The sequence below is a fragment of the Schistocerca cancellata genome, chromosome 11, assembly GCF_023864275.1.
Source record: "Schistocerca cancellata isolate TAMUIC-IGC-003103 chromosome 11, iqSchCanc2.1, whole genome shotgun sequence".
Classification (NCBI taxonomy): Eukaryota; Metazoa; Arthropoda; class Insecta; order Orthoptera; family Acrididae; genus Schistocerca; species Schistocerca cancellata.
The window spans coordinates 105,697,589-105,711,069 of record NC_064636.1 but is presented as its reverse complement, the minus strand read 5'-3'; the positions used below and the strand labels follow the sequence as shown (position 1 = coordinate 105,711,069).

Sequence of the window (13,481 nt, the reverse complement as noted above, 5' to 3'; positions counted from 1 at the left end):
GGTCAATACCATCGGAAAATCTCTAAAGTCATATTTACAGCATCACCGCTTTTACTCCGTTGAAGAATATTTAAATTTATGAGATGTGTTATATCAATACTTAAGTATAAAGTGCATTATTGTAACCTTAAATACATATGACTAGAAATGACTTTCAGCTGTATATTTATAACTTGACTTGTCCAATCTCTTATGCACAAGCTGCTTTGTAGACAACAGGACCAATAAATACAAATACAGATACTTGGCCACCAGAATCCCAAACCTTACCCCTTTAGATTTTTGTTGACTGTTCAAAGCCAAAGTCTACAAGCAAAATGTAAACACGAGAGACAAATTGTTAAACTCAAGAATTGAATTGATCGTTCAGGTTACGAGTTGTGCTGCCTTCAAAACATCACAGGAAAACTCCATGTGATGTTGTCAAAGGATATTAGAAGTTCACTGAAGTCAGTGGTGGAATTCATGAAAATCAACTTTGAACTTAATAATCATTTGCATTTGCTTAGTGTCATCTGTTTTTGTTTGGGTTGCATTCTATCAGCCATACCAGACTTTTGATTTTAATTAGTGTAAGCTGCCACCTTCTAAAATATTTATTATTCCTCGTGAAAAACCCTGTATTTTGTTTCTAGCAAATGTTTAGCTTTTTGCCAAATAAAACCTCATTTATGACTCTTGTTCATCTGCTGGTCATAATCATTGTGTCATGTGGTATTGTTTGTCCAACAAATTGTGCTCTTGTAGTGTGTAGATTCATTAACTTTCAAACATTGGTTGTCTACACATGCTGTTTTTTACAGATAAGTGACCTTAATGGGTGGTAGAGGAGACACATTTTCGTATTTCAATCATTTTTATTTTGTTTTAGACAATCAAGCTGGAGGTAATTCATTAAAATAGTCAAATACAAAATATTACCAGTTGATATTTTTCTGTCCTCTGCCAAAGGCATTTTATTGTGTACACTATTTAATCAAAAGAATCTGGACAACACTACATAAAGGAGAATTGACCACTAGACACCACAGGCTGTTGAGAGCATTGTGTTGTCAGTAGAAAAGCATTATCACCAGAATAGGTTGATCAGCACTGAAACTTATGCTCTCCGAGAGCCAACTGCTGCTGACTCACACCATAACAATAACTGGTCTCCACCGTATTGTCAACAAGCAAAGATTAACTTGTACTTGTAACTGTGGCTACAACAAGCTCAAATAAAAAGCGTCATATACATATTGCTCGCTGCAACAGGTAGAAGATGTTGTTTGTCAGTGCTGCACATTTCAGTGATTTTTGATCGAGATGAACTTATACTGCAGTATTTTTCTTCGACATACCAGTGTAGAAGTGTGCACAGAATCAGCTAAGTGAAAAATCCGTGCAATATGCACATTTATGTATAAATAAAATTTTTCCTTGCGTGAGACTACGTGTACAAGATAGAGTGCCCATATGAAGTACTAGATTAGCATATTTTAATGTCCGCAGTGCTTGTGCATAATTTGGCATTGTCTGTATCACTACCCATTTTTATTGTGAAATTTTGAAGGTTCGCAAGTGCAGCAAAAAACTGGTACTGTTATCGTCAGTTTTGGCCTAAACTAAATTGTGCTCTTTTAAAATTTTTGAGGACAGTAGGTGTATTCTTGTTCAGAACAATCGTTCTGAAATTTCATTTTACAATTGTGTGAGAAACAGGTTAGTTTGAGAATTTTTGGACACCACAAAACATTTTCATAAGTTACTGGCATGAGTGTTTTGGATATGTAATTTATTTCATAGCAAATAGCGATTTTGGTTCACAGCTTAGCGAAAGATTACATTGCCCTTGAATTTCATTGTATATTAACGAAAATAAACGTGACTTTGTGACAATTTTGGAAGCTACCATTGTCCTTTGCATAATCTATGATCAATTTGTAGCAAATTGGTGTTAGTGAATTAGTTACTGTAGCAGATTTCCTAGATAATGTATTGTGTTACATCTAGATTTCGATTAAAGAGAGGTGGCCCTATATATTACCTGCATTTATCATAAATTATCTCTGTTTTTGAGTCGCTAAAAACTATGATTAACTTCAAAACGTTTTAGGAAACTAGTAGTTTTTGCCACAAGTTTTTGTGTTGCATTAATAGAAATCTAGATTTGTGTATTTGCTTCAATTATTATAGGAAATTGCCAACTTTTTAGCTCAACAGATTAAAAAATAATCAGCAGGCTTAAAATTATTTGTTCACTGCATTATAATGTATTGCACTAGCCAAAATCAGCTCCACTGTGAATGCCGTTGTCAAACATGGGATGAGTTTGTTGATGTTTCTGAGCAGCTGGAAATTTCCTCGACTACTGTCGAATTATTGGCAGTTGCTGTGAATCAGTGTGCTGGAAGAGGTTCCAAGAGTTGTGTACCTGTGATACCTATAGCAGAGGTATCTCAAGTAGACCTACTACCCTCTCCCATGGTTCTTGTCTCCTTTGCAGAAAGTACATGATCTGTCATTGCTTGTCCACTTGACTGTGGGTTACATGTCAATGTTAGATCTAGGCATCCTGTACAGGTTGAATGGGGACCAGGGAGGGCTCAGGGTGTTGCACTAATCCCCCTGACCAACAACTTAAACTGAAACTGAGCCAGAGTGACTCACTTCATCTGTGTTGGTGAAGGCAAATGCAACTAATGATGGCACGCTTCAGGGAAATGGCATCAAGGGACAGAAAAGGACACCAGATGCACTCAGTCTGTATGCCTGGGGGCCTCATTCAACCTGTTGAAGAGGCTATTCCAGCAGCCATTGAGGCAACAGGGTGAAACCACTGCAGTTTTTGGTGCAGATTGAAACAAATGATGTCTGTCATCTGGGCTCTGAGCTCAACCTTGGGTCAGTTCAGTGACAGGCAGAGAAGGTTGAGAAGACCAGCCTTGCATGTGGAGTTTCAGTGAAATTCACAATTTGTAGCATTGTGCCCAAAACTGATTGTGGCCTTTCGTTCTGACTTGAATGGAAGGACTGAACCAGAGATTTCGAAGGTTCTGTGACAAACTAGGCTGTGACTTCCTGAACTTGTGCCTTAGGGTTGAGAACAGTAGGGCCTTCCTAAATAGGGCAGGTGTGCACTACACATCAGAGTCAGCTATTCAGGTAGCTTACTGTGTGTGGAGGGTACACAACAGTTTCTTAGATTAGACAGCTTTTCATTCAATCCAGAAAACAAGCCCAGGAGTACCAGTGTAAGAGCAAAAGAAATTCCTCCCTCAGGTGAGAGTATTAAAATCCTAATGTTAAGCTGTTGAAACATTCACAACAAAGTGCCAGAGTTTGATGTGCTCATCAAAAACAGTGAAGCCCACATAATACTAATACCAGGTACAGAAAGCTGTTTGAAACCTGAAATTTATAGCAATTAGATTTTTGGGAAAAATTTAAGTTTATATTGAAATGATAGGCAAATGGGAGATGGAGGTGGTGTATTTGTTGCAGTATACAAGAAACTGAAATCCCCTGAAATACAAACTGAAGCTGCCTGTGAGATTATTTCAGCAAGTCTCAGTATCAGGGATGGGCGTAAAATGATAGTTGGACCCTTCTATTGCCCACCAGACTTAACTCCTGGTGTAAACAAAAGCTTTAGAGAAAACCTCAGTTCACTTGTACATAAGTTCCACAATCATACTGTAATCATTGGTGGAGACTTTAATCATCCAACAATTAATTGGGAAAATTACAGTTTTGTTAGTGGTGGACATGATAGAACATCATGTGAAACTTTACTAAATGCCTTCTCTGAAAACTAGCTAGAACAGACAGTTACGAATCCCGCTTATGATGGATATATGCCAAACCAAATGGCAACAAAAAGACCTGACCTCTTTGAGGATGTCCACATCGAAACTAGTATCAGTGACCATGACACAGCTGTGGCAAAAATTATTACCAAAGTACAAACAACAACTAAAACATTCAGAAAGACATACGTATTCAGCAAACTAGATAAAAAATCAGTAGTGTCATATCTCAATGAGGAACTTTAAACTTTCAGCACAGATCAGGAGTATGTAGAGGAACTCTGGCTCAAGTTTAAAAGAATAGTTGACCAATCAGTGGATAGATATGTACCAAGTAGAGCAGTTCATAATGGGCGGGAACATCCATGGCATTCAGTCACTGTAAAGAAACTTCTAAAGGAACAGAGATTAGTGTATAATAGGTGTAAAACAAAGTGTAGGACCATATATAGAGAGATGCTGTATGAATATAATAGAGGGAAACATTCCACGTGGGAAAAATATATCTAAAAAGAAAGATGATGAGACTTACCAAACAAAAGCGCTGGCAGGTCGATAGACACACAAACAAACTCAAACATACACACACAATTCTAGCTTTCGCAACCAACGGTTGCCTCGTCAGGAAAGAGGGAAGGAGAGGGAAAGACAAAAGGATTTGGGTTTTAAGGGAGAGGGTAAGGAGTCATTCCAATCCCGGGAGCGGAAAGACTTACCTTAGGGGGAAAAAAGGACAGGTATACACTCGCACACACACACATATCCATCCGCATAACCGCTCCCGGGATTGGAATGACTCCTTACCCTCTCCCTTAAAACCCAAATCCTTTTGTCTTTCCCTCTCCTTCCCTCTTTCCTGACGAGGCAACCGTTGGTTGCGAAAGCTAGAATTTTGTGTGTATGTTTGTGTTTGTTTGTGTGTCTATCGACCTGAGATGCTGTATGAAACGCATTTGGCTGTCAAGAGAGCAATGCCTAATGCCTTTGATGACTACAGTAGCAGAATACTGTCATATGATCTTTCACAGAACCCAAAGAAATTCTGGTAGTATGTAAAGACTGCTTGTTATTGGCACCAAAGTTAGTGTCCAGTCCCTAGCAAATAAGACAGGAACTGAAACTGAGTGTAGCAAAGCAAAAGACAAAATGCTTAACTCTGTTTTCAAATGTTCCTTTACAAAAGAAAACCCAGGAGAAATACCCCAATTTAATCCTTGTGCCACTGAAACGATGAATGAAACAAGTGGTGTTGAGAAACAGCTGAAGTTAAAATTGAACAAAGTTCCAGGCTTCAATGGAATCCCTATCAGATTCTGTACTGAATTTGTAGCTGAATTAGCCCCTCTTCTAACTGTGAACAAAAGACCATACCCAATTCTTGGAAAAAGGCTCAAGTTCTCAATGCCAAGCAAGCACGGGTTTTTAAAACACTGATTATGTGAAACCCAGTTTGCACATTTCTCACAGAATATATTGAAAGCTTTGGATCATGACAGCCAGGTAGGTACAATATTTCTTGATTTACAAAAAGCGTTTGCATTTTCCACATAACATACTGAAAGCTTTGGATCGTAGCAATCAGGTGGATACAATATGTCTTGATTTCCAAAATGCATTTTCTGTGTACCTCATCTATGCTTATTGTCAAAAGTGTGATGATATGGGGTATCAAGTGAAACTTGTGACTGGATTGAGGACTTTTTGATAGGGAGGACACAGACTGTTGTTTTGAATGGAGAGTCATCGTCAGATGCAGAAGTAATTTAGGATGTGCTCCAGGGAAGTGTGTTGAGACCCTTGCTTTTCATGCTGTATATTAATGACCTTGTAGACAACATTCATTGTAAAATCTGGCTTTTTGCAGATGATGCAGTCATGTATAATGAAATGCTACCTGAAAGAAGTTGCATGAATACTCAGTCAGATCTTTATAGGATTTCAGTCAGATCTTTATAAGATTTCGACATAGTGCAGAGATTGGCAACTTGCTCTAAATGTTCAGAAATGTAAAATTGTACCCTTCACAAAATGAAAGAACGTATTACCCTATGACTGTAATATCAATGAGTTGCTGGTGGAATTGGCCAACTCGTACAAATACCTGGGTGCAACACTTTGTAGGGGTATGAAATGGAATGATCACATAGGTTCAGTTATGGATAAAGCAGGTGGTAGACTTGTGTTTATTGGTAGAATTCTGGGGAAGTACAATCAGTCTACAACAGAGATTGCTTAGAAATCATTCGTGTGACCAGTTCTACAATATAGTTCAACTGTGTGGGATCCATACCACATAGGACTAACAGGGGATATTGCACGTATACAGAAAAAGGCAGCACAAATGGTCACAAGTTTGTTTAATTTGTGGGAGAGAGTCACAGAGATACTGAAGCAACTGAACTGGAAGACTCTTGAAGATAGACATAAACTATCCTGGGAAAGTCTATTATCAAAGTCTCAAGAACTGCCATTAAATGATTATTCTAGGAATATAGTACAACCCCCTATGTATTGCTCACATAGGGATAATTAGGATAAGGTAAGAATATTTACTGCATGCACAAAGGCTTTCATACAATCATTCTTCCCTCACTCAATATGTGAGAGGAACAGGAAGAAATTGTAATAACTGATACAGTGGGATGTACTCTCTGTCATGCACCTCACGGTGATTTGCATAGTATAGATGTAGATGTAGGTACATTGCCATGTGTGGACACTGTAGCCCCACATATTCCTGGATCTCAAAAATTAATTTTGCCTGGAAATTTATGGCAACGTTAAGTTTCAGTGTGAAGTTGACCATGTAAGAAGAGCCCCAGAACAGGAAAGAGTAGAAGGGAATAAAATGTAACCTTAAGTAAAGAAATATTGAAGTTACTGATATTCAAAGAGTGTTGCTACACCACAACATTAACCAGAGAAAGTATTTTTAACATCATCAAAACAATCCACTTTTTGATCTGAAGGATCTGTAAAGAAAGATAAAAACCTTAAGTCATAAACGGTCAGTTTCTGTAATGGACAATATACTGCCATTGTTGTGCAAATTAACATTTTTCTATCTTTAATTCCTAACTGAACTCATCAATTTTGAAGTTCATCATTAAAGTAGTTAATGAAGTATTCAATTTTTAATTAGTCAGTGAAGTAAACAATTTCATAAGATCAACCAATAAAGCTCTGATAAACAGAACAGTAATAATCATTAATAAAATCTAACATCCTTGCTGTCATCATAACCAGATAAATAAGTAATCAAAGTGACATCCACTATTGTTTGTAATTAATGGATTTAAGAAGAAAAGAAAAGGAAGAAAAGAAAGAAGACGACAAATGTTATTTTAGTGACGTGCAATGCATAAAACAAACACATGAATACATAAATACTGTTGGATACATACTTCAGGATCACTTCACTTTAATGGATCATGCTGCAACAGAAAGTAAATGTAATCATGATATGCACACAGTACAGTTCAAAATAGTGCAATGGTGAACTTGAAGTACATTCACATTCTAATAATTCCTAAACAAATTAAGTTTGAAAACCATCACATGAGATATCACCTCATAGCACTTGCAAAAAATAAAACTTCATAAATTCACTGATATTAATATCTTACTAACAGTTCATAGCTCGACCATCCAGCCCAAGCCTGATGGCCCCATCTTTCTTAATGACTGGACGTTTTGAATTACCGTGTGCACTACCTGATCTCTTAATTATGTCATTGTTCACCATGCCTTTTTTTCCCCTCTCCTACAGCCTCTCTTCTAGCTGTTGGTATCAAATACAATTTTATTTTAAATGGTTCATGTGGCTGCACTATAATATGATGTTTACATCCCTTCATAAGTCCTGGTTTACTTGAAAGTACTTTGGCATGAAAAAGTAAAACTTCTTGTAATTCTTTTTGATAAGAAGTGGGCAAGTTACCTAAGTCATCTACTTTCTCCTGAATTTCTGATATGACATCTTGAACTACTTCTTGCTTTTTTCTGAACACATTATCTCTCATATATACTGGCGCTTCAATTCAATCATCTATTTTCTTCTGAATCACTTTAATCCCTAATCCAGTGGACATGTTCTCCTTTCCTTGTACTAAACTGGTGAAATTAACCTCCATTTCATCATCCCAATCAAAAATATTTAAACATCCTCTTTCATAATTAATCTTGTATCTTCTTTCTGTCAGCCAATCATTGCCAAAAAGCCAACCCACAGTCAAAGAATCAAGAATCAGCACAACCACTTTGAAATGTATGTCTAAAATCTTGCATCTAATGAATGTCTGTCCAGTAACAGCATGACTTCTTTGCCCAGTTGCTGTAATGATATGCACACTATTGACAGGGAAGATAGGTACCCCCTCCATTTCATGAAGCTGTTCCCACAAACCTTTAGAGATTGCTGTAGTATCAGAATCTAAAATTCCTGTAACTTTTCCGACCACTTACACGAAGTTAAATCCCTGGATTCAACAGCTCATGTACATCGTGTGTATCTTCTCTCAGTGCTTTAGCACTGATATCTTCAGTTTCACATTAAATCATTCGTATTCTCCTATTTGACCCATTAGACTGTTCAGACATTGTGGAGCGGGTCTTATCCAAAACTACTTCTAGTTTAACGGAGGTCACGCGTGGTGTCGATGTCTGTCATCCGTATCTCTCAGTGGCGAATGATCTTGAACTCTGCCATCATCTACAGTCTGCTGGTTATGCCTGCCAAAATCATTTTCTCTCCTCTCGTAGTTTCGAATTTGGTAATTATTATGCTAGTAATTTCTCAAATTTACATCTCCTCGTGTGTCATTGTGTCATCGTTGATTGTCACATTGTTGGTCCCACAATTGATGTCTGTAATTATCTAGCAGCAGTGCATCATTTTGTTGAAACTGTCAATCACACTGAGTCAAATTTTGCTCTGATCGCCTCAGTGTTCCTTCATAATCTATTTCCTCTAAATGGTCAACAACTCATAATAACTCATCAAAATCATCAAACGTTCGCAGCACTACCTGCTTCCTTGCTTTCCATGGTAAATCCTTTATCAGAATTATGAGAATTATGAGATTATCCTCAGTCTATTATTCTTTTCCTGTCCAACATTGCTTGGATGTCGGGGTGCTGCTAAAAATGTCTAATTCAGTCACCATACATAGATACTGGCAATCAGGCTCCGCATCCAAAGATTGTTCCAGAATGCGACACCCTTGTCATTGGTCTCCATGCATAACAACCCTGTTGGTATTCATCCAGGCACCCTATATTAGGTTGCAGTCTCCTTACTTTTCCATCAAACTTGCTGTACAGCTAACCTCATTAAATAATTCCTCCAGAGGTACTATGAAGACTGTTTCAAGTCAGAACATCAGTTGTTGAGGGGTCATGAATTATAATTTATTCAAGCACTCAGTAAACATAAACACATTCAGCATTTCAATCTACATGCGACAATTTTTCTACTGATCACTTTCACACTAAAATTTAAGCAGTGACTGATTGTAGTATGGACAAGCTATAAAAGAATTGAAAATGGCTATTAAGCAGTAACGACAAATACACTGTGATGGTTATCGACTGCAAGAGTCGACCGCCTCATCTTTGAGAACGAATTTCTTTGAAAACTGTTAATCTCAGTGTGTTCCGAACTCTGTATTCGAGCGGATGTGTTTGTACTGACATGATCAGAATGAAATTAATTCATTATAAACAAGCGAATACTTAATGTTGGGTTTGATATTACTGTACATAACATCTCGATTCCTACAGCACTATCCCAGCATGCCTCACTCCATCCTGTCCAATAGCCCAATTACAACTAACCTGTACCACAACAATAACTAAATAAAATTATAAACAGCCGACCAGTTGCAATGGATAAAGAAGTCTTTACCTAGGTTTCAACAAATTTAAATTTGTCTTCTTCAGAAGGTGGCCTAAGGACAATGAACATCATAGCTTACATTAAAAGGTATGAAACTTAAGTCAAGAATAGAGTTTAACACATATTAGAGAGCTCTTGTATTACAAAAATATGAGAAGGACACCTGGTACTTACAATTTTACATTAATATGGACTGATTCTATTCTTGACTTAAGTTTCATACCTTTTAATGTAAGCTATGATGTTCATTGTCCTTAGGCCACCTTCTGAAGAAGACAAATTTAAATTTGTTGAAACCTAGGTAAAGACTTCTTTATCCATTGCAACTGGTTGGCTGTTTATAATTTTATTATGTGGAACCGTTGCTGTCGTGCAGCTATGTTTAAAATACAACAATAACTGTTGTCCAATTTATTGTCAACAAGTAAAGATTAACTAATATGCATAGCCAGGGCAACAACACACACAATGGACTTCATACAGCAAATACATTGCTATGTGAGAACACTGTACCCTCACAAGTGGATGATTGGAAATAAGGGATTTGGAGTGACAAATCATTCTATACCCTGTGGCAACCAACATCTCCCTCTGCATCTATACAGTACAAACCACCGTGAGGTGTGTAGCAGAGGGTACCCATTGTACCTGTTCCATTCTTATACATAATGTGGGAAGAATGATTGTTTGAATGCATCTGTGCATGTGGTTATTATTCTAATCTTACCCTCATGATCCCTGTGTGAGTAGGGGGTTGTAGTACATACCTAGAGTAATCACTTAAATCTGATTCTTGAAACTTTGTTAATAGATTTTCTCAGGATAATTTACATCTGTCTTCAAGAGTCTGCCATTTCAGTTCCCTCAGTATCTCTGTGACACTCTCCTATGGATTAAACAAACCTGTGACTGTTTGGGTTGCCCTTCTGTGTATACATTCAATATCCCTTGTTAGTCATATGTGGTATGGGTCCCACACACATGAACAGTATTCTAAGATGGATTGTATGAGTGATTTTTAAGAAATATCTTCTGTAGACTGATTGCCCCTTCCCAGTATTCTACCAATAAACCAATGTCTACCAGCTGCTTTATCCACAACTGAACCTATGTGGTCATTCCATTTCGTATCTCTACAAAGTTTTACACCCAGGTATATATATGGGTTGGCCGATTCCAGCAGTGACTTAATGATGTTATAGTCATAGGACACTACATTTTCTTGTTTTGTGAAGTGCACAGTTTTACATTTCTGAACATTTAAAGCAAGATGCCAGTCTCTGCACCATGTTGAAATCTTATCGAGGTGTGACTAAATATTTATGCAGCTTCTCTCACACAGTGTTTCATTATATGTAACTGCATCACTTGCAGACAGCCAGATTTTACTATTAATATTGTCCTCAAGGTCATTAATATACAGCATGAAAAGCAAGGGTCCCAACACACTTCCCTGGGGCACCCCTGAAGTTACTTCTACATTTAACGATTACTCTCCATCCAAGATAACATGCTGTGTCCTCCCTACCAAAAAGGCCTCATTCCAGTCACAAATTTCACATGATACCCCATGTGATCGTACTTTTGGCTACAATCATAGGTGTGATACTGAGTCAAGTGATTTTCAGAAGTCAAGGAACACTGCATCTACCTGGTTGCCTCAATCCAGGGCTTTCAGTATGTAATCTGAGAAAAGTGCGAATTGAGTTTCACATGATCGATGTTTTCTAAAACCATGCCGGTTGGCATGGAAAGCAAGAGTCCCAACACACTTTCCTGTGTCAAAGATTCTGGGTGGTAGTTTTGTGAATCACTTCTACTACCCCTCTTGTAGACAGGTGTGACCTGTGCCTTTTTCCAAAAACTGGGCATGGTTTTTCTGTTCAAGGGATCTATGTTAGATTATAGTGAGAAGAGGGGCTAACTCAGCTGAAAAATCAGTACAGAATCTGACAGGGATTCTATCGGGGCCTGGTGCTCTGTTCAGTTTTAATGATTTCAGCTGTTTCTCAACACCACTGACACTAACACTTATTTAATTCATCTCTTCAGTGGTACGAGGATTAATTTGGATAGTTATCCTGGGTTTTCCATTGCAAAAGAACATTTGCAAATGGAGTTAAGCATTTCAGCTTTTGCTTTGCTACCCTCAATTTCAGTTCCCATCTCATTTGCTAGTGGCTGGACACTAACTTCGGTGCCTTTACGTACGACCGGATCTGACAATGACAGTCCAACTGGAGGGTTTGGGATTGGCAGATGCCTGGAGAATATTACCTATCATCCTGAGTAGTGCCAGCAGTAAAATACAGAGGAGGTGGTGTTTCAGTATAGGAGTTTGCGTACAGCAGAGGAATAGTTTAAAAATGATAATTGATTGTATCAGCATGACAGTGCACCCTGTCATAAAGTAGCATCAATGGTATGCCTGCTCATTCAAAGTGTCCACAGCAGAGTTCAAGGTGTCATAAAAGTAAAGTATGGAACACATCACATTTCAATGTTCACTAATAGGTGTCTGGAAACCTTTGCTCAGATAGTACACATCATGAAATGGTTTAAGATACGATCAAGTTTTATGAAATTAAAGGTGTTACAATCAATTTACACAAGATCTGTCATTTAGCAAAGTCACTCAGTAGTAAGTGCATTTCAGATTTACTTGAAATGCTCAGCTGACCAAATTTCTGTGTTCCAGTACAGTCGCCTCTCTGTCCTGTATGCAGCATGCAGTAGCCTGAACATTTTGAATGTTTGTGTGGTGCCTCTGAAGCCAGACTGTCAACTCATTTCAGGCTGTGCAGATGCTGTGGGTCAATCTGATAATGGACACGTTAGCGTCACTGGCACTTGCCACAGATATTCCCACTGTGGAGCTCCTCAAAAGGAAGCCTTATGGGCGCACAAAGCCTCTCGTTTCCCGACGTATGATGAAACAGATTGAATCCCAAGTGGTGTACCAGCTTTCAGTAACTCTTGCACTCCTTTTTGTAGGTAAGCATGTCAAATTTCGGATCTTAAGTACTTCTTAAGTTGTACTGTTTGTAAAAGTATCATTGAGTAGTTTTTTAGTAGAGTCTCGTAGTACACAAAGTAGATTAGTAATCTGAAAATATTTCCTGTAGTTACTTTCATTCTGAATTTTCAGTCTTTTGGCTCAACTTGCGCTTTTGATACTGCCCGTCGACACTGAGTTGTGATGTGGTGTTGTGGTGAGTGACATCGTACACAGGCAGAGTGACACTTTGTTTCGTGTGGGGCTATACTGTTTGTTGAAGGTATAGTGAATTGTGATGGTGTGAACACATTATTAAATATACAAGTTTAACATATTAAACAGGAGGTGATAAGCTTACATTCCTAATCAGTCAGATTCTAAATATTATCTTTGGTTGTCCTAGTAATGAACGTAAACAGTAAATACAATGAATGTGAACTTGGAATTTCTTATGAATAGGTCATCCTTTCAACACTTTTTCTCAAATGTGAGCAAATGTGTAATGTAATAAAGTCAATATTACTTGGTCAGTAATAATATTACTATTACTCAAATAAGAAAAACTTGAGTTTTAACAATTACAAAACATGTATATTTGTAGAAGTTCAACTACAAATGAAAACTGAATCCTTTGATTTTAAGTGTAAGGAAATCAATATTAATAACTGAAAATAATGTACCAAGATATACCAGAATTAGTTTAGGTGGGGTGGAGAACGCAGTCCAGAGCAAAATAATGAAGTAAATCACCACCATGTGGGCCACCTTGGTGTGTACCATCTCACATCTAAATCATATC

General features: G+C 37.7%; 1 protein-coding gene across 1 annotated transcript in view; it reads left to right on the top strand.

The window, feature by feature from the left end:
• LOC126108776 (plasma membrane calcium-transporting ATPase 2-like) overlaps positions 1 to 13,481 on the top strand; it is a 532,870-nt gene that overhangs the window by 421,035 nt on the left and 98,354 nt on the right. The window contains exon 16 of the mRNA XM_049914127.1: positions 12,480 to 12,678. Coding sequence (XP_049770084.1) covers positions 12,480 to 12,678 — 199 coding nt within the window. The remainder of the gene's footprint in view (positions 1 to 12,479; positions 12,679 to 13,481) is intronic.